This window comes from Aspergillus affinis (genome assembly GCF_023601865.1).
Source record: "Aspergillus affinis strain CMG 70 chromosome Unknown NODE_60_length_195438_cov_84_765746, whole genome shotgun sequence".
NCBI classification, from domain to species: Eukaryota; Fungi; Ascomycota; class Eurotiomycetes; order Eurotiales; family Aspergillaceae; genus Aspergillus; species Aspergillus affinis.
Window position 1 is genome coordinate 49,691 of NW_026515841.1, and position 26,490 is coordinate 76,180.

Consider the following 26,490-nt stretch of genomic DNA (forward strand, 5'->3'; position numbering starts at 1 on the left):
ATAGATAACCTGCTGGTCTTTGAATATGCATGATCAAATAGTTGACCATGCCGGTGCAAGCCGATACTTCTAGGACAACAACAGGTCCACAAAAAGAAAAACTGCCGGCCGCACCATGGATGGAAAATAAGTGCATGATGCTTCTGTCGAATTTATCCCTCTAATGGTAATATTTGCGGGTCTTTGACGGTTTTCAATCATCTCTTTCAACCTATCGCTTTGGGAGGTCGTCATTTAGCTGGCGGTTGATTCCAGTCTTCGCGAGAAGTCCGCTCATTCCCAGCCAGTGCATCAGACTACCTAGGTTCAATTTGCCCTTGTGCGCTCCCATCGGCGGGCTGATGGTGTCTGTGAGATTCCCAAACGCAATTCCAGTGCCGACATGAGGCTTTCCGTAAAGCGGCGCGATCGCTGCCGAGTACCACTGTCATGAAACCAAGCAGCAGACGGTAGCTAGCCCTAGATATTCCTTGATCGACAAAAACGCAGATCGCTTCTCGGAGTCGGAGCCAGCTAGGAGTCCTTGATAGAGGGAATATAGATCCTACAGATTTATCCATATGACGAGAAAGGCGGTGGCACCTGGGCTTACGCCGCTCCGGGCGAAGAAATAACTCGCCTATCCCAGATCTCAGGAGGTAGATCTTTTCTTGTCCTTTGTTAATTGAGAGTCTTGCTTCCTCGTTTCTATTTTCGGGAGACGCTATGGCCTCCTCCTAAATTTGTATATAGTTAGTCAGTAATATGCCTGTCCTGGATAGGTAGACACTTACGATGTAGACAATATCCAGTTCGGCAGGCGAGAGTTGGGCGAATTTAATCGAGAGCCGAGTGAGTAACATGTATCTATCTGTATGCCGATGTTGTTTGCTAGATGTTCATTCCGAAATCCGCAGACTTGCATATTCAACAACTTTATGTTGTTGCTTTCTTGCACTTCTTGCGCCGAAAAGAGCCCCGTGGAATGAGAGACTGCCATTAGAAAGACGTCCACGGCCAGGGAGTAGGAAGCAGAAGGTCAATAAGAAATTCTTACAACGTAAGAAACGTAAGGCCGAGAGATAATATCATTAACTAGTCTTCCCAGTATAGGGAATTACCCAACTGGCTGTGAAGTAAATAGCCCTAAGCCATTACTTACCAAATTGGCTACATTAACTGCACCTACAATTCACCAACTACAGCTTCAAAATCGACAAAATGAATAAGTAGTAAATTCGCCATATATCTACGTTCCCTGTCTTTCCTGTAATTAAACTCATCATTGACTGGGCTCCCTCCTTCTCATCCCATCCTATCCTAAATTTCCTTCCTATCTTCAAACCAATGCAATATCCGTCTTCAAGGCCATTTCGATCGTCCTGTTTTTTTTATCTTCAAGGCAAGGATGAATTAGTATATCAGCAGAAGCCATGTCTATCTATTTTCAATGAGGTTCATTGATGTTGCTATGGCGCTTTCGAGGCACAACGCAGGGCGTGGTTCCCCTAAAAATGCCTCTTGATGTTCCAGTAATGCTGGCGCAACAAGTTAGCCAAGATCTACCCTTGGTTGATAAATAACCCACCTTCGGGAGGCGCTCCCTATAACGCGAAACTCTGGATCGGATTGTGCGAACTTCGAAAGATAGGTTTCACTGCGGTGACAGCAGGGCTACCTACAAAGCCCAACTTTCCGGTGACGGAGACTTCGCTGTCCCCGGATCGGGCTTTTTTGACATTCGGGCAAGCAACTTTAGTCTGTCACGGTATTGCCATTTACCCTCCGAGAGGCTTCCTCCGGCCTGGCGAACAACGTCCTGTGTAAGTTCCCATCGATCAGGAAGCTGCAGCCACTGCCACTGATAAAGAGCCTCCTAAAATTACTGGCCCTGAGCCTCATCGAAGAGATGAATCCTCACGCGTCGGCCTCGGATCTCCCAGACACCGGATCACATTCAGGCGTTACGGTTGGAGATATGATCGATCTAGAAATCGATATTGCGAAACTTGTCGACAAATACGCGATGGATCGTATTAACGAGATTGCAACCGTAATGGAAAGACAATTCTTGCGAGGCCAGAAAGTGATCGACCAGTCGGGAACTGGCCCGAAACTCGGTGAAAGATCGCAGGAACCAAACGACGATGAACTCGGTGAGAAATCGCAGAACAAAACGACGTTCTTGATGCTATCGAGAAAGCAGCTGCAAGTGTTCCCGCCGGATTAGATTACCAAGAAATCGATGAGGGTATGATCGACGACTTGACTAAGGGGACCGAAACCGACAACGGGGAAAAGGCCGCTGAGATACTACGTTCCTGCAACGTTCCCACTTTGGACGACGATATCAGTTTTTTTCTCAGAGCCGACCCGAAAAGGCTGCGGATCACGAAGGAGATGGCTGAGCGGTACCGTTACTGGACCTCCCTTCGAAATCCCACCACTGAAACTTGTATTCTACAAACCCACTACCTCGCTCATTCCTCGATCAGCTAGTTTGCGAGGATATTTGGTTCTTAGACTAATGGAAGAAGCTCATCTGGTGCTCTAGAAAGAGATATCTTTTTCCAGCCATTTTGAATATTTTTCAAATGCGGATCTGATCAAGAAAATCCCGTAGTATTGTCGGTCGATGACGTCCTTTTGCTCGAGACCGCCACTGAGTCCCCGATTGTCCTATCCGATGAAGATCTCGAAGATCTGGGAGCGGTATGGACGGAACAGGGGCTTTACCCAATACCAGACTAGGCGTGGAATATTCTGTGCGTCCTTCGCTTGAACTGCATTTGGTGTTTTTCTAGCAGGACTTACAGACCTTCACCATGATTTGATTACACCTCCCAAACATTTTTTCGCGGCTGACAAGGAAAGAAATAATCTCCTACGATGGAAATTTACCGTCGTCCTGCAATCCAATGGATAATTTGCTCAAGCACGAAGTAGTGCACCGTTTATGAGAGGAACTCCACGGAAAAATGCCAGGGGAACAGCCTCCACCTGAAGGAAGACCTCTAATCGACCCGCCCCCGGGGCCCCCTCAACGCCGGCACGAAGACCCAGTTCGGCAGCTTTTGGATCAGGATGTGATTTGTTTCTTTAGATACACTCCTATTGGGACTTACAGTCCCGATGGGTATACCGTTCGGGACGCTCGAGTGGTGGGAATGGGCTTCAATGTGCATGGACGGCCGTTCCGCGTGTTGCAAAATATAACCCCAGATGGGATCGGAATTGCTGCTGGAGAGCAGCCCGGCATCGGCGGTGGCTCGTTGGGGCCTCTAGATGTGCTCCTCTTCCGGGAGTACATCGATCTGAACTCAGACCAACTTTGCGTCGAAGTTTTCCGTCAGTGAACGACTAGACCCGGCTTGTTGCGACAGTACAACTAGCGAGATTTCGCTACTATGCGCGAACAAGCCTATCTGCGGTTGTGTTTGTCATGGCAGAACCTACCAAGGTGTGGTTGCTCAATCGAATATGTCGGTACGAAGCTACTTCTAAATACCTGGATATGATACTAATGCCTGGCAATAGATGACACCAATCTAAAAACGCAATGGCGCACATGAAATCAGAGACATTCCCTGAATTTTCAGCATGCTCGGCCTTGCACTGACACAATCAAAGACGACTTGATAAGAAAGAACTCCTCAATGAACGATACCGCTCTAATGGAGTCGTTGTAAGTGTCTCAAGACGCGGCTTCTTGCATTTTACCTCAGAGGCTGAGGCCGTCCCCGTTTGTACGGAGCTTGGACAGGTTCGGTCTCGAACGAGATCTGGATTGGGCAAATGGTATAATCAGCTCGTCCACAGATCTCGCCGAATTTATCGATATAGTGAGATCAGGGGATCTCGAGAACCCTCCATGGAAAAGATATGACCTTCTCGTTTAGCCCCATGGTCGGAAATTTATCTGCAAACATACCTATAGGTATATGCTTCCAAAGATGTCCGAGGGGATGATGCACCCTTTTGTATATACCATTCCGTGTTCAAAATCTGGGGTAGTAGATTCAGTTCTAGATCTGTCACTTTGGCATATCAATATGCGAGGGTTTAATATTGTCGGGCTTCCTGGTATCATTCTGAAGAGGCAATATCTGGTTGCTATACCCAAGGATGCCAATTTACGACACGACATGAACACCGAGCAAAGTCATGAGCATCTGACCCAATGTACATGGGGTATTAATTTTTTCTAGGCTTCAATGTAAATTTAAATATGCCTATCAGACAATCAAAGACCCATATAAGATCATCATCTAGACTCTGTCTACAAATCCTGACCCCTCTTAGAAGCTTATATTCTAGGATAGTATTGTAGAGCTACAGCATCTTCGTTACGCTTCTACTCTTGTTCATGAAAACGGTCAAAATCCTCATTTCCAGGGGATCCCCTTTGAGGTCGCATCGGCCATACAAATGAGGTTGGGGTAGGTGGTGATTTCGCTAAGTTAAATGGACGATTGTGAGCTGAGGAAGGAGAACACGCCAGTGTATATGGTTACAGTATATCCTATACGCTCACCATATCAAAGTCATCATGAAGCTAGTGAGTGATGATGACCTTTGGAGGCTGCAAAAACCTAAAGGCATTTGCGCACATCAACTTCCCGCGGTATCCACGAGAGGGAAGGTTCGACATAGACACAATCACACAATTCAACGCCGTCCAGCTTCACGCAGAACTCCTCATCCACAAGGACATTTTGAAGTGATTTCGTTTCAAAGAAGACTACCCGGATTCCACAAAAATCGGCTCTCTCCGCGACTTCGCCGTTCTCGACTAGATCTCGATTTAACACCAGAAGGAGGAAGAGATAGGGCCCATGTATTCAGGTTGCTGCTTACAGGTCTTTTGATTATCATCATCAACATCGTCTATTGAAGTGGTTGAATAGAGATCAAAAAGAGAAAAAGCGAAGTTGCGGAAGTGATTTGGTGACTAGGCGGCAGCGATCTACTATATCATGATGTAGTCATCCAGGAGCTGAGAGTTTGTCCACTCCCCTCGAACTCACTTGACTCATATCACTGCTCATTGTTTAATTTTTCAACTTCTGCTTTTCTCCTCGTTCCCTTGGTCTTCTGTGCCTCTCTAGCAGTTGGTCGATCATTGATCGCGGTGGTGGGATACCCTGGCCAAAGAGCGGTCCCGACGGCCGTCCACTTGCGCTCTCCCATCAGTGTCCGAACTATATAGCCTGCGTCCGGGTCGCGTGTTTAAGGGGATCTCTGATCCTCCATTTCGAAGGTAGGGTTTCCCGGAAAATAAGGCTTAATTGGTGTCGTTTACTCTAGGTAGTTTGCTCGAAAGACTATGAATGGGAAGTTATTCTGATGAGTGATGGTCCGCGTAAAGTAAAACTGGGTATCTATTAAAGAAATGATCTAACGAAGATCTAAATCAACACAAACATCAAATCCCTCACATTCAACCCGCACTCGCACTCGCCAACGGCAAAATCTCATACACCAAGAATCTTAACCTCTCCCCACTTTCAATCAACCAGGACCACTCGATACTCTCGAGTTTCCGACTATTCTGACTCCGCCGAGTCTCTACCTGCGTTTTCTTAGCGCGCGCATTGATCCCCTCTTCCACGGCGTTTTGCAGCTCCGGGGTGACTTTGAGTAGGCTGTTATCGGCGAGGAGGACCAACAGGGACTCAAGCGCAACGGACACTTTGGCATTGTCGACGATACTGGCTGTGCTGGCCGCGTAAGGGAGGAAGCACTGCTCCAATTTGGCCTGGCTGAGATACTCCTCGTCTGTGATGGCGGCGCCGCTCTCGCGCATCCGGAACAGCAGACATTCGCAGAGGGTGGTTGTTGCGGCGGGAGTGAAGTAAGGCAGCACGGAAGGGCTGATGAGGGCCTGGAAAGTCGGAAGGGGGAGATGTCGAATATTCTCGACGAATAGGTGGTACAGTTCTTCGAGGTTGATGAACGAGGCGGGTAGATGCTGCGAGACGGTGGAGAGCAGGTGAAGCAGTCGTTGCCGGAGAGCGAGCGATGGCAGACCCCCGAGATGGTCCACGCCGCCGTGTAAATGAGCCGCGGTCTGGGCGTCCTCGTTGGCAGAGGGGTCTGGTTTAGATCGAGTGCCGCGACGAGGACGTTTTGTCTGTCGCGTAGGCCGTTTGCTGGTGGTCGTCGGGTCGGTTTCGTTCTGGGAGGATCCGCCGTCGTCGGTCTGATAGTCCCCATACTCCTCCTCGTCGATGTTGACTTCCACCTCTCGCTTTTTGATGTTCTCGGTCTCGCGTTTCGGCTGCTTCAGCTCCCTGTGGAAGACCTCGCGGAATTCATTGACGGAGCTGGTACTTCCGTCCGCGAAGATGGCCCGCATGATGCGTCGAATCTTGCCGTACCTAGAACTCCCTTCATCGATGTATCGGACGATCAAGCTATCCTGGAGGATCTTGGGTCCACCCTTGGATGTCTCCCCGTCTTCCTTCTGCTTTGTGGACGCGGAGTGCAGACGCTTTCGTTCCTCCCAGTCATCTTCCAAGACCTCACACATGAATTCCAACCAGGTAGACCATCTCTTCCACCGCTCCGGATGCAGTACGGAGCAATTGAACGCCCACCCGACGGCGTGCCAGAAGTCTTCGGCGCGAGACCACACCGACGCCGACTGACCCAGGTCGAGGTTCAGGGGCTTCATCTCGTCATCCGAGCCATGTTCGTGTCGTCGTCTCCCTCGCCGGGACGACTCGAAGTGTGTGAAGGAGAAGGCGCGTTCGAAGTTCGCGGAGATCGGCCCCGCAAGGGTATTCGTGAGGCGGAGGAGTCGGAGCGAGGCATTCGGCGCTTCCGTTTCTTCGGCGGTTTTGGCGCGCGTCGTGGTGGACGGGTGCACGAGGAGGGTCGCGGCCACGGCGAGATGCTGCGGTGGGGGAGCGAAAACGGGGGTTGGGGCCTCGGTGGCCGTGGTGAGGATGTTTAGGAGGAGGTCGAGAGCTTGGGTGTCTGGATGCGGAGAAAGTTAGCGCGATGGTAGTGTTGACAGAGGAGGGGGGAGCGCACAGAGTTTCTCTTCCAGATAAATACCGGAGTGTTGGATGAGCTCGAATGAAATGGGCTTGGCAGGACGATAGGAGAGCAAAGGCGCCTCCTCGTCTTCTGACATAATTGACTGGCAAGAAGGTGGTGGTGTTGAAGACGGCGGTAGTTCGTTATGTGATAGATTGATAAACGCGGGCCGGGACGCTTATCGATAGTCGTCGCACGGCCGGGTTCATCAGAAGTGCAGAGAACACGGACGGCATTTGTCTGGGAAAATCAGAGAAATTGGTAGAAATTGGGCAGAGTGGGACAAGGACAACAATTCCGAAAGAAGTGTGTCATTCTTTGTCGAGGAGATAATAACATCTGGAGTGGGCAGGAATAACAATCACTAAAATAGCGGCCAATTCATCAAATCAAGGTGCCGTAGTGTAATGGTTATCATGCGACGTTGTGGTTTATCCCGCTGTCCCGTCCCGATCTGGGTTCGATTCCCAGCGGCGCCAATTGGCGTTGAGAACTTGATTTAACTTTTTGCCTGTCGAAAAGGTGGGCTATTTTTTATCTCCTCTATGTTCATAATGGATCAACAACTAATGCGTCCTTTTTTATGGTGTTTCTTTGTTGTGTTTTATCCTTTTGGGAGGTTGTGGTTCCTCTTCCACCCCGCTCCGTGGTAACAATGTATTCATTTATCCGAACTGGGATTCAGGTATAAATATCAACTCTACTACCATCGTTCTCAACAAAGACCTGCTACTATAGGGTAAAATACCAGCAGAAAGCTATCAGCCGAGCAAACATTTTTTAAAAAAGGAAATAATAATAATAATAATAAGCTACATAAAACATTTCCACACTTACCAACGAGACCCGCCGCAACAACAACAGTATGCACCTACAAATATCAGTAGAAGCATATCAACGACAAACCGCATATTAAAAAAAAAAAAAAAAAAAAAGATACAAATCGCTCTCTTCAGGTCAGACAGAATCTACTCATAAAGTATCACACTAACTAACCCTCCACCGAATATTCTCTCGGAGACTAGTCAAACCAACCGGTCTCGTTCACATGAATGAACGGACACACGGACGCCGAATAAATAGGCAAAAGGCATTTCTCTAGCATAATAAGGACCCTGACAGCCTTAACTAAATCACACTCCGCAGCCATCTGGAACATGCAACCAATGACCCTAATGCATTAAACTCAGCCCCCACGCAGCAAACAGGAGCTAAAACCCCGGGTTCCTGGACGTCAAAGGGCGCTTTGATCGCGGGGACTGCATGCATAGCATTAACATAGGTATTAATTAGCATTATCATAGCTATGTAATCAATAAACTCGACGTATAGGTGACTTCTTCAACTTGCATACATACAACTACTTCGCCGTGATAGAGGCGCTCTACAGGACCGAAAAATGGTCGGAAAAGAAGGCAAGCAAACACAGGCAAGGAGGAGACGAGAATGGAAATGATAACCTGGATATCTAGAGTTAGACACGTGGAAGACGAGGGTCACAGCAACACTGAGTAGATCTGCCCTCGTCACCTTCTTCTATTGCTTTCTTCCATCCTGTCTCCCCCCAACCCCCTAATTCTTCTATTTTATCTGCCGAACGCTTTTTTTTTGTGTGTTGTTTTGTTTTCTTGCTCATCCCATTCAGCTGTACTCTGTATTTCGAGAGTTTCATGTTCGCACCCTTACATCATCGCCCCCCCCTTAACCCCGCCAAGGAGCAAAAACAAAAACTCGACAGGATGATCAATTCCCAACGGGAGACCGGACATATCCCCAGGATTGCGTAGCAGAAAAAGAGCAGAAGAGGGAGAGAGAGAGAAAATGGGGAGAGAACAGTAATGGACGCCAAGTGGAGAATATTATCAAGAAAAGGAAGATAGAGAGAGGCGGATTAAAGATCAGCGAAATAAAAAGCAAGAGAATTATTAAAAAGAAACGACAAAGATAACAAGTCCGCTATTCCTCGGGTTCGCCGGAGAAAAGCCCTATTCGCAGTCGGTGCGACTGTATCCAATATTAGCACAAGTTGACAATAAACCTAGAGGGGCGGAGTGACATACAAACGGAAGTTTCGGGATGACCACGGCCAACGTGGCGAGGAAGTTGATGGTAAAGTACGTCAAGTCGTAGTGGGTATAATGTGTGCTGAGGAGGAAGAGGCAGATGGGCACGCAGAGGAGGAATTTCTTCGTCGGGGTATATTGGTCTCCGTTGTCGATTTGCTCCCACATGTTCAGATTATCGTAGGCACCCGCGTTGAATTCGAAAGGGATGCCCCGCACCCAGTGGAACATGAGGAAGGAGCCGAACATGTAACTGATGTTGGTCAGGGTCCATGAGGTTTCCTGCGAGACTCCGGGGATGATGTCGTAGAAGATCTTGAGGGCAATGATGAGAACGAAGTGGATTGTCCAGGCACCTATGTCGAAGCATTCGAGTCAGCGGATTACGCACACACACTCTCCCCAGACGAACGGAGTCATCCGGGGGGAATTTGTCCGTACTCACCCTTGGCATTCACCCAGTTCGCATTCAGATTGGGCAAGGCCGCCTGATCACTGGTGTGTTCGATCGACTCCGCAGGCTCCTGGTAGATGATACTGCTTGACCTTCTCCTCCGACCAGCCTTGTTTTGGGACATGTTGGGGTCCGGAGTCAACCGGTGCGGCCGATTGTCGGCCTCCGGGGGGAAGGAGATAGCACGGGGAATCAAGAGGGAAGACACTTTGGCGGTGTTGATCGGAAACTCGGGGGAAAAAGGAAGAGAGATCCGAGTGGAGAGGAGAGAGGGAGCGGAAAATTAAAGGGGGAGGAAGACAAGAGAGCGTGAGGAAATGCAGAGGGCAGGCCGCAGCAGGTCTCAGGACGACGGCGGAGAAAGCGAGATGGGATCAATTCCGACCGTCAGGCGAAGGCGAAAACGAGAGGAAGCGAAGGTGAAAGCGAAAGTCAGATCGCGCTCGATGATCGGCGTCGGTCACGGGACAGCCGTCCAGGCTCGAGGGGCAAAAAAAATTGTAGAAAAAAAAAAGGAGAATATTTTCTACAATTGGAAAAAATGTAGAAATCTCTTTGAAATTTAACTTGATATTTTTTTTTTCTCTCTTTACCCTTCTCTCCTTGAAAGGGATGTGGGGATTATAAGACAATGGACGAAGAACAGAAAAAGGAAAGTGATAGTGAAAGTCTCCCTCTGAAGAAGAATAACGAGGATAAATTGGAGAAAAAAGAAGGGGGGAAAAGAAAGAAGAAAGAGCTTCTAGAAGAAATCCAGCAGCCTACTAGGAGTCTAAGGGAGAATTAGATAAATTAGATCCCAGTGGAATTCCTAACTAAAGATGCGATGCTAATAATAGCCCGATATCACACCGACGAGACGGTCCAGAAGAGGCCAGACACTGCCATACTGGAACCTGTAGGAAGGTTACAGGAGCGATGCGACAATCACATCCACCTTGGACTCCTTCATCGCCCTTCGTCTCATGCATCTATCTCCCTGTGCCTCTGAGTGATCGCATCGAACAATGGCGATTCTTCCCTTCCCCAGCCCTGCGTCTTTGGCTCGTCCTGTCGGCCGTAAATTTTCCTTAGCGTGACGGCGATTCCCGTCAATTCTTGCAGTGGCTCTTCCTTAATATTTCCGACCACAACTACTGGACGCTGTACGGAGTATTCCTCTTTTCCTCTCCTCCCCCGCCCCCTTCCGTCTTTCATGTGGCATACCGCATAATGCCCAACTCCTCCGACGGTGAACATGATTCCAGGACCGCCTCGGTGGGCGCCCAGCGAACCCGCCGCGGCACATCCAAGGATTCTTCGCGCCGCAGCTCTCTAGATAAACCCAACGCCAAACGGCAACGAAGAAACGGCAAGTCCGACACACGCGAGGTCCAGGATTTCGTCCCCCGAGGCGCATCGTTTAGTGAAAACTCCCTGCTGGTGGACCCCGATAGCACCTCGTCTTCAGGTTCGGATTCCGAAAGCGACTCCGGCAGCGGTTCGGCCTCTTCGTCGGAGGGCGAGGACGAGAGTTCGAGCTCTGAATCTGCGGAAGAGCACAAACCTACACAACCACCAGCTGGAGGCTGGAACAAGGGCAGCAAGAGTGGCATCCGAACGTCGCTCAGGTCTCGAAATCAGACAAATGGCGACGAGAAGAATCCCTCGCAGTTCGATGCGGTGAACGATAAATTCTGGCGCAGTCGCAGTGACTCGGCCTCGTCTGGTGGGGGAGACGGTTCCAATTCGCGCAATGAGAACGGCAAGAAAGAGGACCCCCACGTCTCGGAGGAGGGAGAGTTGGAGGAAGACCACACGGCGGAGTCTAGCCAAATGCATCTGTCGGGCGATTCGGACGAGTCGGACTCGATGGATTCTGAGGCTGATGACTCTATTTTGCTGAATATTGGATCCCGGGACCAGGACCAGAGCATCTCTGGTCAACGACCAAATGATCCTGAGCCTCGAGTCAATGGCGACGCCTTCGCTCAGAACGGCGTCACGAACAATCCTTCCAAGGAGGAGGCCTTCCGCCTTTTCTCCCAAAAATATCCCATGACCCCTTCAACCCTGGCTGACTTAGAGCGGGACGACATGGAAAGCCAGGCGAGATGTTTGTTCTATGATCGGGACATTAATGACATCAGTCTTCAATTGCCTATTGCATGTACAGAGTGCTTACAGGAGGGCCATTTGCCCGAGGTGTGCCCATCCAAGGAGGTAAGCTTGAAATCTGGTCGACTGTTCTTCCTGTGAAGACAGTTTCTCTACGTCTGGTCATAAATCATGTTAACGACTACAGTGTGTACATTGTGGTACTTGGAACCAGCACCAAAGCAGTTTCTGTCCGCGGTGGAGAAGATGCCAACGGTGTCGGGACCGGGGCCACGATGAAGCGCAATGCTCATCGCAGCTGAAAGGTTCCGCTGCCGAGACTCCTTGCGATCTGTGTGGGTCGACAGAACACTTGGAGCTTCAATGTGACGCCTTGTGGAAGATCCCCCGACGAGACACACCGTCCGGACCGGTGCTGGTCTCCCTTTCGTGCTCGCATTGCACTAGTAACCGCCATTTGATCGGAGACTGCCCGTCCCTCCCCAAACCCTTGATGTCATCATCGTGGACCCTTAAGGCGGTTGATCCAAACATGGTGACCAACACTAACTCGGTGGTGAGCGGCCGAGGAAAGGGCCCTTCGTCCAGAGGCAGCCAGCGGGGCGGCCTGAAGATCAGAGGCCGTGCCGACCAGCGCTCGCCCTCTCCCGATAGCGACGACATGATGTCTCGGCCACGGCAGCCCATCGGTCGCGGCGCACCGCGCGGCAATATCCGCATCGGAGGCGGCATCGGAAGGAACAAGAACTTCGCCCCGGCTGGTCCGAGGGCCCCCGAACCCTCGTATCACGGTGGCTACCGCTCGCGATCTCCCCCTCGTCCGGGCCGCGGCCGAGGCAGAGATAGCTACCATCCCGGTGGTCCTCGATCTCCTCCCGGTCGACCAAGACATCCTCTACCCCCACGCCCCGGTAGAGGCGGCGGAGACCGAGGAGGTCGCGGAAGTTATCGTGGCGGAGGTCCTGGACCCAAACGAGGTGGTGGCGGCGGTGACGCCTACCGACCTTTACCCAGCGCCGGCAAAAAAGCCTGGGATAGATACCGAATGTGAAACAAAGAATAAGTGGCTACTCCTCATCTGGACGAATAATGAAAGGCGTATGTGATTGAATATTTGGACCTTTTGGGCGGTTTCCCTCCCGCTTCTTTTTTTACCCTACATATGTTGGCTGGTTGGTTGATTCGAGTTCAAGACGATATACCCTGATTTCCCCCCCCCCCCCCGGCTTGTGTATGAATATGCGTTTATTCTTTTCTCATGATTATGATCGTCATGATGGGAAGTGGGGATTGTACACGATACACAGAAAACTATCTAGAGATCCGGAGTTTGCTTTCTAGATTTTTGATTTCATCATTCTATTGTCAAAATCTCGGTGGCTGTTCATGAACCACGCCAGGCATCTGAGCTAGATATATGAAGTAAAAGGCGGTACTAGTTACCTAAGTAAGATGTAATATCTTAATTATTAGGAAAAATGGCCGTATTACTCCGGATTCTTTTCATTATTGTCGATCATCCCTGGATACAATCTTGACATAAAGTGTTTATAGAATACATAGGTACATCCTGGTGTTAAGGGTAGCCAATCAGGGCTAACGGCCCGTCACTACCTCATCCACACCCCTGTGGAACGCGCCTCGATTGCTATTCCATCGCTCTTGGTCCTATGTAAGAACAACGAAGCCTCGAAGCCAGACAGGATAATTAGTACTCTCATGACCATCATTCAACCATTCTGTCTCAGCTTCGTATTTAACAAGACTGTCGGTTTCGGCTATGTTTGCTTGCGCGCTCTTCTTCAGCCAATATGGTCTACATTCCTCTTCCTCCTGTCCTCTACTTTCAACGGCTTTCTCACGCTACTTCATCTTCATAAAAGTCCCATCCGTCCGGGACCGCAGAAGGAAGATATCGAACATCTGGGTGGCCTTGGAGCAGAACCAGAAAATGTAAGTCTGGCTTAACTCAGTCCCAGCTTGTGTCTCGCCATGTATTCGAAGAATACAGTCATGCCGTCTGCGGTGAATAAAAGTCATACCTCCAAGCCATACTCGGATCAGGTTACATATATATGCGTTTCCGGGAGAGAGAATGGCCACGCTGAAGTCCCCCAGCCTCGCCATGGCGAAGTAATATATGTCACCAAAGGCAAAATGTTGGCCTGGGGGGAACTGCCATCCTCGAACGATTGCCATCTGGCACTGTTATGAAGACACTGATTCCAAGTCCGTACTGTCGAGCCGAGGAGGATGACCACCGCCGAAACATGCGCCTTGAGGCCCAGATTTACACAATGATTGGGGAGCATCCTCGTGTGCCCAAGTTAATCCACTGGGACCTAAAAACATGCTGCCTCGAGATGGAATATCTAGAGAATGGAAATCTCAAAGAATATGTTCTACAAAACGACCAGAGCATAATTCTGCAACTTCGACTCCGATGGAGTAGGCAGGCTGCTGAGGCGTTAACTGCTCTTCATGGGGTTGAAGTTATACACTGCGATCTCTCACCAAGGAACTTCCTTCTCGACTCACATCTCAATGTGAAGATTGCCGATTTTGGCGACGCGTCCCTGTGCGGTTCAGATCCATCAGCCACTCCAGCAACACGGTTTCGACACCCTGATTACGATTGGAATGTTCAACCGGTATTCGGGGATGATATATTCAGTCTGGGGTCATTGATTTACTTTATAATGACCGGCTCCTACCCATACGAAGAAATCTCTAGTGATGAGGTTGAGAAGCTCTACGAGATCCAACAATATCCTGATGTGTCCTCTGTCGTTTGTGGAGCTATGATTATGCAATGTTGGCGTCGACAGGTAGACTCGGCTCAAGCTATACATGAATGTCTCATAGCCATTGAAAGGGATAATTAGATCTCTCAAATTTCTCATAGTTCGACCATTCGCCTCTTGTGATTGTCTGCCCAAGGCTCTCTTCTTTCGGATCCCAGCAGTTCTCTCTGGTTGCTGCATAGGTGGGACAACCCTCCGTCACTAGGATACGTCTCACGCTTCTGCATGATGGAGGACATTTGCCATAACGGGTTGTGGTAACGTGTATCTTGCACATCTTCAAATACTATCTATCAGAATCGGTAGCTAAATCATCTGTCAGAGGACTCACTGTTCAAAATTTAGGCAGAAATACAAGGTTGGTTTTCTTGTTTTCAACTCGTATAATATAAATAGGAGACTGACTCATTTATAGACATTGTATTAACTAGCCAGCAAACACCCTCGGAGTAGCAAGTAAACCTCTTGTCACGCAGAAAGACCTGGCCCTCGAATACTGGAACCATGGAGCAAACTACCAAAAAAGTTACAGGTAATGCTTCCCGTGGAGTTCGTCATGCGATGGATGCTGATCTTGAAGACCGTACGCATCTGGTGTATCGACCATCAGCCAAATCCAATGTTCGGTATTGAGAGCAAGGGTCTAGATGATGTTGTCATAATAGCCATTCCCCTTCAAGACCCCAATGAACCGAATATACCAGTCAATGGAACCGATCCCCCTAAAGGAGCCATTCTAGTAGATCTTGCTGTCTACGAGGAAGGTATTTCCAGGGTCCGTCATGCCTATGGGCCCATCGACTTCAACCCACTCAGTGACCACGATCCTATTATTACGGCTCAATATGTGCACGGTCTCGAGTCCAAGAGGGCTCAAGGCTACGCACTCATAATCCAAAGGTACCATTATGTGTGGGCAAAGTATCACTCCCTTGCGCGGGTCTTCGGGTATGAAATCGGCTGTGTTGTGACGGACTGGTTTGATAATGTTTCGGAGGATCTGAACCGGCGCCTCATAGCCCTAGCATCTCAGGGTGTCTACTTCGGGGGTGCTTCTTCCTGAAAGGATGGTTAGAAGAAAGGATATGTTATTATAAACAATATTGTGTTAATTATCAAGGGGCATTATTATTCATTCGATCGAGCCATAATAACAAGTGACAGACAGTAAATTCCAGGACGTACGCTCGCGTCGTGCATGATTGTGTCCTCGATACTTCAGACAGGTTGTTTTTGTCTTCTCGTTGATTTCACCGGCGAGGTACTGTATAAAAAGAGAGACGGAATTACTATTCTTTATTTCGATATAAAGAAAACTAGATGTGATAACGACCACTCACAACCTTCCTGATATCACGGATCCCCCACCCAGCTAAACAATATAATGTAGAAGATAAAAAATAGAAACGAAAGAACTCCCTGCCAAGATTCCCGGTAGATAGATACAAGGATGGATATCACTATGTTACGTTATAGAAAGAAAGAAATGTCTCGCTTCACGGAGGAGGTCTCGGACCGATGATCTGGCGTCTCGCACCTCCAACGCCCAAGCCAGGCCCTCCTCGGTTCTGACTATCGCCGCCCAAAAACCCATACTGATGGACGTTCCAGGCACCCTGGCCGGGCCCCGTGCCTATCGAGGAATCACTAAGGCCCTGTGCGGCGACGGCCTCGGTCTGTTTCTGGTTGTCTTCCCATTCGCGCTGGCGCTCGCGTTCGCGCTCCATCTCCCGCTCCAGGAGGGACTTGGAGGCCCAGCCGCCGGCTTTGGTCTTCTCCTGCGCGGCTTCGCGGCGGCTGTTCTCGGCGTCGACTTCAGAGGTGGTGCTGTAGTCTTGGGGACGGTGGGCGGCGGGCTTGGCGGCTACCGGGGGACGGTTGAAGGAGAGGAATCGGTCGACGCGGCTCTCTTGTTTTTGGTTCACCGGGTCCGGGAGAGGACGGGGAGGTTTAGGAGGGGGGCCACCGCTGCTAGCTGTCGAGGTCGGGTCGGGTAAGGGCCGACGAGGGGGCATAGGAGGTGGTGGGCTGGTTTCGGCGATGGGTTCCTCTCGTTGATGATCCTGCCATTCCGTGCGTAAGAGGCGGCGTTCCTGTTCCAGAGACGAGAGATCGTAGCTGGGTTTGGGAGGAACGGGGACAGGACGAGGACTGCGGGCTGGAGGAGCTGGAGGGGTGTTGCTGCTGCTGCCTGTGGATCTCTTCTCACGAAGAGCTCGTCGCTCGCGCTCATACTGGGCCTCTCTCTCCTTCGCACTCTCCAGCTCCAGCTCCAATTGTCGGATGCGCTGGCTCTCGCTGGGCTCGGTGGCAGCGGCGCGGCCGGACACTGGCTGGCTGGCTTGGTACTGACTGAGGAACTGGCCGTTGAGACGGGTGTCGTTGACCTCGCGTCGACGCTGCCTCTCCTGGTCGATCCGGTCCTCTGTTTCTCTTTCCTCGCGCTGACGCTGATCCTCCTCTTCCTCCCACTTGCGCTGTTCTTCATCCCACTGCCTCCGTTGCTGCTCCACTTCGAGTCGCTCCTTCTCCCGGATCTGCGCCGTCTCTTCTTCCCAGCGACGCGCTTCCTCAGCGCGCGCCTGCTCCTCTTCTGTCTCTCGCTCCTCCCGTTCCTGCTGGCGCATACGCTCGGCATATTCCTGCTCCGCACGGAGCCGGTCCTCTTCCTCGCGTCGGCGTTTCTCCTTCTCCGCTAGGCTCGGCACATGCGGCGCAGCGGTGGTGATCTGTCGACGAGCGCCAAAAGCAACTCCTTGGTTAGCCTGGCTAGCGCCGCCCATGTAGCCATATTGATGAATATTCCAGGCCGGGGAGGTCGAATGCTCGTCGGTCTTCTTACTCCAGCTGCTGACAGCCGGCGACTTCGCGGACGGACTGGATTGCGCGGAAACGTTCGAGGCGGTATCGCTGACCCCGTTGTAGAATCGCGACTTCGTAGGCGTGTAAGCCCCTTGGCTGGATCCCGTCATATTAGGGCTCAACGTGCCGCCCTTATTCTGAGGGCCGATGGTCCGAGGGAACTTGGACGGTTGAATCGCGTTGGCTCTCCGACTGAAGGCCATCAGACACTGGAGGACCTGCGCGGGGTCCTTGCCTTCGTAGAGATCGACGGTGAGGAAGACATCGTGGGGCGGGAGACTCAGGGGTTGGATTTGACAGGCACGGAGGAAGTGCGAGATGTTTTCCATTTGTACAAAGGGCATCGAAGATTGCTTGAATTTGACCCCCGGGGAGACCGCAAGGTTGACGAGTCTAGCGGGTGAGACTTTGTTAGTTGGCTGCTAATGATGCCCCCTCGGCCGGCATGTCTCGGAAGGTACTTGGATAGGTAATAAGGGTGCGAGAAATGGCTGAAAGTCTTACCTGCAGAGCGCGACACCATCTTTGAGGGCTTCTAGAAGATCCCCGGCGGGTAGGGATTCATGGAGGACTTCCTCGATCCAGTCGCGCACTTCGGCGGCTGCCTGCGGGGTATAGCGGGACAGGCGTAGATTGCGCAGGTCTTTGTCTAGAGACGTGACGGACGCCATTTTGGGAGTTGGAAGAGATCGGTTCGACGCGATTATTGCATGCAGAAGAGACGTTTGTGTAAAGAGGTGAAATCGGTAGATTGTTGCCTGTCAATTGGCCACTGAGGCGAACCGTGGAACGCGGCCAGGGGGATTGTATGTATGTGCCCGAGAAGATAAGGAGGGTATATAAAGTGACCGAGACACGGGGGAAACTGTCCGAAGACAAATCAGTCAAAAGCAAAGAAAGCCCGGAGAACACTCGTGGCAGTGTGAAAAAAACCCAAATTTCTGGAAAGAAGGAGAAGAAGAGGAAGAAGGAAGAGAAAGAGAAGTGAAAGGGCGAGGAATGGAATGTTCCGTCAGCCGCTCCGCCTCGTCCGATGACGTCCGTCCGCTTCTTCCTCTGCTCGCCGATCCCTTTTTGTCCCTTTCTCCCTGGCATATTTCCCCTGCTGCTCGCCTATCGAACTCCACCCCCTTTTTTTGACTCTGCAATTTAGCCGTTTGATTATTAATTAGTTTCTCAACCTTACCATCGGGCACCAATGAGTCCCATCAATAGTTTGTGGTTCAAGTGGAAGAGCCTTAAACTGCCGTGGCGAAAATCCTTCCTAGCGGGTGTGTTCAACAGAACGCCGTGACCTTTCCGATTCTAATTCGTCTCTCTGCACAGGATCGGACTTGCGCGGTAACACGTACTGGGAATTTAAAGATGCCCTGAACGCCTCGCGATACCGGCGCATCGTGAGAGTCGACCCGAAAACCCACCTCGGAGATGTCCAAGTGAGCCGTACGTGTTTAACCCAACCAACACAGCACCCAACCCCATCGCGGATTGAAACAAACTAACACGGATATTTGCCTCCAGCGCAATGGCACCAATGGCTCCGACATATGCGAAAGAACGCGCCGACTATCCAAGAACAGCAGCAGGATCTTGTCCGCCAGGCTCACATCAAACAGTTAGCCCAACTGGCTGATGAGCGATGGGCCAGCAAACCGTCCTTCCTTGATAAGCCGCAAAACCAGCAACCTGCGCCAGCGACGAAGACGAGCGATGATACGTTGAATGCGCCGGCACAGGAGACCAAGACCAACACCGCGGAACGGGATGAGACCGAGAAACAGCCGGCTGCGGCGAAGGAGGATCCCTGGGCCAAGGCGAGAGGCTCACCGGGCGAGAATTGGCAGCCCGATTCCTGGTCACCGAAGACGTCAGGGCGATGAAGGTAATGGAAAAAAGACATGTTTTGCTTTAAATGACCCTCGCTTTTGGTCTTCAGGTCAAGACATGGCATAGTGGGGGCTTTAAATCATCCTGATTCACTGGAAAATTCTAAAAGCATTGGGTACCGGCGTTGTTATGATCATACTCTACTCAGATAGATTCATTTCCCCTACTGTATAATAGCCTGATAATCAAAGAAATCGACGATTACGATGGACTCCACCGAAGGAACTGCCCGGCGTCATGACCATCATCCGCCCGTCAATTGGACGGCTACAAGTGGAGATCAGGTGCCTGGGGAAAGCCCTAAGGCATCGATCGGTCGGTTCTACAAGACCTTTAGTCGGACAGATATGAAGAGACAGTGAGAGAATTAGATCCAATTATTAGAATGCGTATCATAGTATACACCGCTCCAGAAACAGCCAAAGAAAGATAATCTAACATATTGAAATCCCAACGCCGAGTTCCTTTTTTCAAACACAAGCGCCAAAACGACCGTTGCCAAAAAAACGAGAGAGGTATATGAAACTAACAAAAATAGAAACACAGACACACAAAATGAAACAGAATATTATATGTGTATAAAATGCCAAGGTGTAATTTTCAGCAGAAAACTGCCTCTAAAGCCTCGACGTCGCCGCCGGCTTTCCGGACCGCATTCAAAGCGGCCTCGCCCATCTTGCGTCGTCTATCACGGGCTTCTTGCTCCCGTCGGGCTTTCGTTTTTGAGCTTCCGCTGGGAGCAACCCCTGTGAGGATCTTGTTTTTATCGTGAGGGGTGAAGTTCACAAATGACACCGTCACCGACTTACCGGCTCCCCTAGGGCTTCCGCCTGAGCCTTTAGCCGGTCTGGGAGCGCTCATCGGTTGGGACATCTTCCTTTGGTAGCGACCGCGCGGAGGGGTCTTCATGATGGCGCCGTTGCGCATGCCCTTGGGCGATCCGGTTGCCGTCGGGGACAAGGATGGGGACCGCGAGGAGGAATTATGAATCTGAGGTGCGTAAGAGGGATCCACAAACTTCTGTGGAGTCGTGGGAGCATGTGTATATGATTGTGTTCCCTGGGCATTGGGAACCGATGGCATCTGCGGTGCACCAAATGACGTGTTTGCAGTACCCGGCATGTCAAATGATGAAGGTTCCAACTGAATCATAAGACCGCCTTGCAGCATGTCATGCTGGTTGTTGGGGGCCTGGATCGGCCTCTGTGGGGTCGGGGACGCGACCACCTGTGGGTAGGAATGTCGCTGGGCAACCCGTGAGTTCATGGGAGACCACCACGCTTGCGCGTCGTGGCTTTGCAGATCGGGTGTGAATGGAAGTTGAGAGGTAGCGAGGGAATCAGAATGCCACGAGGAGATGGACTGAGGATCCGAGGAATGTGGAGAGGAAAAAATGTCGTCTGCTGAGGGGGAACTGGAGGTGGCCATGGCAGAGTTGTTCGATTGACTTAAATACCGTTGCTGCTGTCTAGCCAGCGCGCCGGCAGAAGGAGATGGCATCGAGATAGCGGGGGACTCGGTGAATATGGTCGAGTCGAAAGGGTTAGGCATCTCGGAGGACTCCCCATGGTGTGTCATTTGGGCAGTGTGATCGGCGCACATATTCTCGTGCTGCACCAGGATATCGGAGGGCGGCGGGGACAAAGGCAAACGACCATCCGAACTACCTAAGCTGAAGTTCTGGAATCGCTGAGCCCAAGCTTCCGGGTACGCCATTCTGCCTTTCTGGAGCTGAGAGGAGCGAACTATGCTGGGGGAGAAGCTCTGTTTGCGCAAAATACCGCGGCGTTCATGGGTGTCACGACGGTGGCCAGTTGATTTGGGAGTGACTAGGGCGCTTTTGGCTTTGCGATGAGGAGTGGCCGGGGGAGTAGACGGCGAGCGGGTTTTTGCCGGAGGGTTTGGCGAAGAAGCTTCGAGGTTGACGTTTAGATCCGCAACGGCCGCGGGGTGGATGGTGTCTTGAAAAGCAAGGGGTGCTTGGCCTGAAGAACTGACGTCCTGCGGAACAGACCAAAGGTCCCTACCCCAGGGTTGCGGTGACTGCTGGGCCCGCTTGGAGGCGGAGACGGTGGGCGACAGGTCGCCACAATCGCTAGACAATGAATCGAGTGCGAATATTTGATCAAAGTCTCCAGGGAATGAAACGTCTTTGTTGCCATCGGCAGTTGTAGGATCCATATTGACGTACTGGAAGATATCGTCATTGAATGAATGATCGAAAGATTGGGCGAACATCTTGGGCGAGTGAGGTACAGCGGTCACCTTCCGTTTGCGGCGACAATGAGAGAAGATGTCAAAGGCTGTTTGGAGCAGCAGAAGTTCAGATGATTGGCCTAGAGGCCGGCGGAAATAGACAAGCAGAGGGAAACCAAACAACCAAAGAATGGTAGGGATGGGTCAAAGGGAAGCTCGGAAGGCGAGCCGGGGTTCCAACAGGGTGTGTTTGGGTGATGATGGAATGTTTGGACTGTAGGAACAGTTTGATAACTTGTCAATCAAAGAAAACACTGCACAAGATGCAAAGTAGACAAAGCAAACAAACAAAAGACGAGTCGCCCTTTTTGAAGTGTCCGCCACAGACTTCCAGCCTCTGGGATTCTGCACACATTCCATCTGCTCTAAAGATGGCCAAGGAATGCAATATAACGGACCTGAAGGAACTTCCCCACCATTGATCGACGCGGAATGCTAGATGTCTCCTCGCACGACCGACACTGCCAATCAGAGCACCCGAATAGCTTGGTGGCTGAATGGGCTCTCCAACTCTTCCATCCACACTTTCATTCAGAGTGGGCTGGGGACCCAAATGGCCACCCGTCGGAATGTAACCTTCACTATGCCAGAAACAGAGAGGATAGAATCAGCAGGACAAGTGCGTGTGCGCGGTGTGCGGGCCTTGGGGGGGGGGGGGGGGTCCAGGTAGGACCCAAACCAATGACGACGAGATATCGTCCCTCTGGTAATCGAAGCCGGGTAGTGATCAGGCCTTAGATGCAACAGGGATCACCAATCACACGGGTCCTGCTGGGTTTGAGGAGCAGTCTGGGAGAATATCCGCCGTAGTAAGTGACTTCTCGAAATGTAAACGTCATATGGGATTACCTCATATGTGTGGTTCTATAGCTGAGGGGCCTGCAATTCCTTTCTCTCACCCTATTCCCTCTTGTGCATCTCGACTTCTCCGTGAGCTTCTCCGGAATGGTGGAGCAGAGGCTTCCCGGGTGTTCGGTGCACTGACGTTCATAAGGTTAGAACGGATATCACTTTGCTTTGGGGCTGGGAGGAATGTGAACCCCCAGCAACAATGCACTAAACCGATTTCTGGAACCCCGAACCACCTTGCGATTCATGCCACATATTCCAGCGGGTAATCGATTGACTTGCAGTTTTCCACATGAAATGATCTGCAAATCATGACCCTATCTTGTAGATGCAAGTTTCTATTATTAACACTCTGTAACGCGTCACGGTCTTTTCGCGTCTGTATAGGATAACGCTGTTTGCATTGAGCTTCCAATGCACTTTTTTTTTTTTTTTTTTTTTTTCAAATTCCCCGAATATGCAAGTCACTATCACAGTAACTCGTCAATTGAACTGTCTCTATTGACTGAAGAGTCCCACACGAAGGACGGCGGGAACCCGCAGGTTCTTTGTTCTTAGTCCAGTAGCAGAGCATTGATCTCTTCCGAGAGCAAGTCGAAAGAGCCTGTAGAAACTCACAGATACCAGTCTGGTTTCTTATTTCTTTGTTGAACATCTTTCCTGCTTTTGTGCTTAACCCCTGTCGAAGAGCCACGGTTCACCTCTTTGATGATTTCCAAGGAGTCACACTGACAGGGTAGCGGGCAAACCCGTATAGAGCAACACAAAAAATGATTCCGCAAAAAGGAGGGAGCCAATTCGAGGCCTCGGGGAACTTCAAGATCCGCAAGCGGAATCTCAGGTGGGCAAAAACACTCGTGTCGACTCAGGGGGCTCGTCCAATGCCAGAGTGTGGCAACAGCCACTGGCAGGAATGTTCAGCCTACCCTTAGCATGGAACATAGATAGAAGCATTCTTTTTTTTTTCTCTTGGAGTCCTAAAGCTGTTGGCACAGGGAGAACAGCGACTGCTTTGTATTTTCGATAAGTCACAAAGCAATTGGCTCGTGTTTTGTTCTGTTCCTGCAGTAAAGCATTCCTGGCTCTTCTCGCAAGGGGTATTCCTACAAAGGAAATTTGGCAGGCCTTGAACACTATAGAAGCCGACAATGAGATGGATAGCAATGACTTGCCTTGAGCAATGTTGAAATCGAGAAGCAGAAACAACAACAGGTACCGATTAAGATCCTGCAGGTCAAGCCGTGGCTTCCTATTGCAGATGATGCCGCTTTAAGGCAATCATGCTCATGTGATACATGGCAGCAGTTCCGATCACGTGATCCTGTTGTATCGAGCAGTCAATGTAGTACGGAGTAAGTCAAGAATGCATTGACCTGGAGGACGTCCACTATTAGTACCAGGGCGCAAAATATCGGACTGAAGAAGCTAGGAGCTCTCAATCAAGGCACCCGTTTAAGCCATGCGCCTTGGACGACCCTGATAACTTGATCTATCACATAGATTCGAGTCCTCAAATCCGCTTGGCATCAATATTGAATTAGTCTAATCTTGATCGGGTGCTTGGTCTTCCTGATTAGTCCCACTTATGAGCCGCTAGGATCTAGTTATTATTGTTCTATATAGTTACTGCAATTTTATTGATTTGTGTTGGTCGACCATGGTCAAAATCCAAGGAAAGCAAGATATGGCCAGAAAATATAAAAACTCTGGCCCTTACCAAAAGCCCCCGTAGATCAATGATCAGCTGAATCTAAAATATCGAACAATGAATGGAATAGAATATCGGATGCACAGCGACCACCAAGTTGGAAGCGCCCGGAAACATCAGTCGGAAGTTGAGTCAGCATGACGCTCGCTTAGTTAACTAGTTAGCGACCGGCGCTAACCCGCCCGGGGCAGCCGGTCGAACGCCGGGCCGACAGTAAGGCCGCAGAGGGAGGCAACTGCGGGAAAGTTCGCTGATGATGACGGAAATCTTACTGCAAAGTCAGGCTGGTCACCGGGAACTGCCTGTTTCTTCCTTCCCTTTCTTCTCTTCTCTCTCTTCAGCGCTTATAAAGGTGCTAATCGCCACCCCCATACAGTGTTGTTTCTATTATCATCCCCATCTATCATCAACTCACACTACATTCTATCAGCGCTTTGAACTTATCGTCCGAACTCTGACCCGACTGAAACCGGTATACCCCCTTTTGATCCTTACCCCTCGCACCCCCGCCGAATTCATCCACACATCCCACGCAAAGTGGGTATGACTCAATAAAACCAGGTCGCCATCCATCATTCGCGCTCGATCAACGCGAAATCAGTCCTCGAAACCTACCGAACAGACTTTCATCTATCGTGAAGTCGTGCCGATTTCCTATTTAGGACCTCACGCGTCGCGACAGAGCCGTCATTCCGGCCCCCTAAATCTACGACAAGACCCGTTTACACGATCTTGATATCCGACAATACATATGTATAACATCGGAAAATCCATCGTTTCGATCAGAAAAAAGGAGCTGAAAGAGTTGTGTTCGTTTTGGGAAGTCGAAAGCTACCAACAGAAGTGCATGTGCAACAATCTTGAAACCCCCAACTATCAGATTTCGAAGTGATATCATCAACCATGTCTCAGAAGGTTTTTCCCATCGAGGGATTCCTCGCCTTCCACTAGTTGAACACTTCGTTCACGCTTTAGCTTCGCTATGAATTCCCCCACGTTTGTCGGAGGCCTTCGAAGCCGTTCATTTATCTTGATCGCAAACAGCACGGTCTATTCGCTTTTGAATCACAAAGTCCCTTCTATTCACCTTGGTTGCTCAGGTTAGCTCAAGCGGAAAATTTGCACAGTTCTATATCCTTATCTTGCACGTCGTCGTCCTTGAATTTGGATAATCTGGCCCGAAAAACGCCGTTGAATCAAGAACCCCCATTCACAATGAATGCCACGAATATGAACCAACAGTCCTGGGAATCCTTCTCTTCGACTTGCTCACGTCTTGAATGCTCAACCACTTCCCAGGACAGCTGCTATGCATCGGACGAGGTCTCTATGACCTCGACCAACTTGATTGCAACAAAGACATTGACTACTGCCCTAGCGGCCCCCTTCCGTCCTATCTTGAAATCCATCTTGAAGAGACCATGCGCCCAACCCGAAGAGGGATCGGAGTCGGGCTATGGATCTCATGGCATGTCTGATGGTGAATGCATAAATGCATCCGACCTGTCATCCGAAAATGAGGATGACGATGTCATGGACGGAAGCGATGATGAAAGTGACGATGAAATGTACTACGAAACCGCATGGGAGGATGGCACTGATGAGTCTGTCTCCGATGGATCTGACATCGTGTTCGGATATGACGAAGAGAACGAAGCTGACTCGCTCGAATGTTCCTTCGTCTCTTTCGAATCGACCGGCGTTCGGTTTGCCCCAGAAGTCTCCTATATCGAGGCTCCATATTACTTCGATGCCGACGACGAAGACGATGAGCCTCAGACCGGAATGACATGCCATGAAATGATGGAGCTTGCCCGTGCTTCTGGAAGACTTCATTTTGAGGAGAGCGACACGTCTGATGTTGACATGGACGACGAGGATCTTGAGGTTCAAATTTCTGATCACATCAAAGAATTGCCAGAAGAACATCCCAGCGACGTGGCTGACCTGGATAAGCGCCTATTCGCGGCCTACATGCATGGCATCCAAGGGATCGCCGAACCTGATTACAAGGCGCGCCTTCGTGCGCGAACCAAAGAAGTCAAAGCGGGGCACACTCAGTCACCATACCTGGATTCGAAAGACCCCGATTATATCTACATCGACCAGGCCTTGAACCATGTCATCGGAAGCTTTCACAATCTCGTCACCGAAGAAGAATTAGACGAACTAGTCACAATAAACGACACAAAGGGGCTTTCACTGCGGCTACCTGGGGCCGTGGAAAGCCTTGATCGTTATTTGATGGGCAAGATAGAGGGCCTCCTCTCAGAAAGGCTGGCCACCGACGAGGTCCTGATCGGCCCGGAGGAGTTGAGCTTCTTCGCGGGCGGTGTTGGCTTTGCACTTGACCATTGGAGGCCTTATGTCTGCTGCCATGAGAGCCTACAGTGAGCTCTAACAAATCACTGAAGAGACCAGGCGAATACAGAAAACTAAAAATACCGAAAGAAAAAAAAAAATTTGGTGAAAACGGTGGGAAAATGA

General features: G+C 50.4%; 10 protein-coding genes across 10 annotated transcripts; 5 read left to right on the forward strand and 5 right to left on the reverse strand.

The window, feature by feature from the left end:
* Positions 1-211: 211 nt before the first annotated feature.
* Positions 212-842, reverse strand: KD926_008910 (F-box domain protein; the record flags this gene model as incomplete). The annotated part of the gene is made up of 3 exons (XM_053101493.1): positions 212-411; positions 593-716; positions 774-842. 3 exons carry the CDS (start codon positions 840-842, stop codon positions 212-214), a joined length of 393 nt encoding a protein of 130 aa, XP_052954905.1.
* Positions 843-1,888: 1,046 nt separating this feature from the next.
* KD926_008911 (uncharacterized protein) lies at positions 1,889-2,478 on the forward strand (the record flags this gene model as incomplete). Its single annotated transcript, XM_053101494.1, has 2 exons — positions 1,889-2,135; positions 2,186-2,478. The coding sequence occupies 2 exons, from the start codon at positions 1,889-1,891 to the stop codon at positions 2,476-2,478; spliced, it is 540 nt and encodes a 179-aa protein (XP_052954906.1).
* Positions 2,479-2,957: 479 nt separating this feature from the next.
* KD926_008912 (uncharacterized protein) lies at positions 2,958-3,335 on the forward strand (the record flags this gene model as incomplete). Its single annotated transcript, XM_053101495.1, has 1 exon — positions 2,958-3,335. One exon carries the CDS (start codon positions 2,958-2,960, stop codon positions 3,333-3,335), a length of 378 nt encoding a protein of 125 aa, XP_052954907.1.
* A 2,084-nt stretch (positions 3,336-5,419) lies between these two features.
* On the reverse strand, positions 5,420-7,120 carry KD926_008913 (uncharacterized protein; the record flags this gene model as incomplete). The annotated part of the gene is made up of 2 exons (XM_053101496.1): positions 5,420-6,960; positions 7,042-7,120. The coding sequence occupies 2 exons, from the start codon at positions 7,118-7,120 to the stop codon at positions 5,420-5,422; spliced, it is 1,620 nt and encodes a 539-aa protein (XP_052954908.1).
* A 1,859-nt stretch (positions 7,121-8,979) lies between these two features.
* Positions 8,980-9,664, reverse strand: KD926_008914 (ORMDL family protein; the record flags this gene model as incomplete). Its single annotated transcript, XM_053101497.1, has 3 exons — positions 8,980-9,027; positions 9,084-9,442; positions 9,532-9,664. The coding sequence occupies 3 exons, from the start codon at positions 9,662-9,664 to the stop codon at positions 8,980-8,982; spliced, it is 540 nt and encodes a 179-aa protein (XP_052954909.1).
* A 1,088-nt stretch (positions 9,665-10,752) lies between these two features.
* On the forward strand, positions 10,753-15,504 carry KD926_008915 (zinc knuckle domain protein; the record flags this gene model as incomplete). Its single annotated transcript, XM_053101498.1, has 6 exons — positions 10,753-11,742; positions 11,825-12,398; positions 12,484-12,735; positions 13,521-13,590; positions 13,790-14,465; positions 14,974-15,504. The coding sequence occupies 6 exons, from the start codon at positions 10,753-10,755 to the stop codon at positions 15,502-15,504; spliced, it is 3,093 nt and encodes a 1,030-aa protein (XP_052954910.1).
* A 433-nt stretch (positions 15,505-15,937) lies between these two features.
* On the reverse strand, positions 15,938-17,974 carry KD926_008916 (calponin homology domain protein; the record flags this gene model as incomplete). Its single annotated transcript, XM_053101499.1, has 2 exons — positions 15,938-17,696; positions 17,808-17,974. The coding sequence occupies 2 exons, from the start codon at positions 17,972-17,974 to the stop codon at positions 15,938-15,940; spliced, it is 1,926 nt and encodes a 641-aa protein (XP_052954911.1).
* Positions 17,975-18,501: 527 nt separating this feature from the next.
* On the forward strand, positions 18,502-19,183 carry KD926_008917 (uncharacterized protein; the record flags this gene model as incomplete). Its single annotated transcript, XM_053101500.1, has 3 exons — positions 18,502-18,574; positions 18,630-18,746; positions 18,825-19,183. 3 exons carry the CDS (start codon positions 18,502-18,504, stop codon positions 19,181-19,183), a joined length of 549 nt encoding a protein of 182 aa, XP_052954912.1.
* A 607-nt stretch (positions 19,184-19,790) lies between these two features.
* Positions 19,791-21,428, reverse strand: wetA (developmental regulatory protein WetA; the record flags this gene model as incomplete). The annotated part of the gene is made up of 1 exon (XM_053101502.1): positions 19,791-21,428. The coding sequence occupies one exon, from the start codon at positions 21,426-21,428 to the stop codon at positions 19,791-19,793; it is 1,638 nt and encodes a 545-aa protein (XP_052954913.1).
* Positions 21,429-25,218: 3,790 nt separating this feature from the next.
* Positions 25,219-26,397, forward strand: KD926_008919 (uncharacterized protein; the record flags this gene model as incomplete). The annotated part of the gene is made up of 1 exon (XM_053101503.1): positions 25,219-26,397. The coding sequence occupies one exon, from the start codon at positions 25,219-25,221 to the stop codon at positions 26,395-26,397; it is 1,179 nt and encodes a 392-aa protein (XP_052954914.1).
* Between the last annotated feature and the right edge of the window lie 93 nt (positions 26,398-26,490).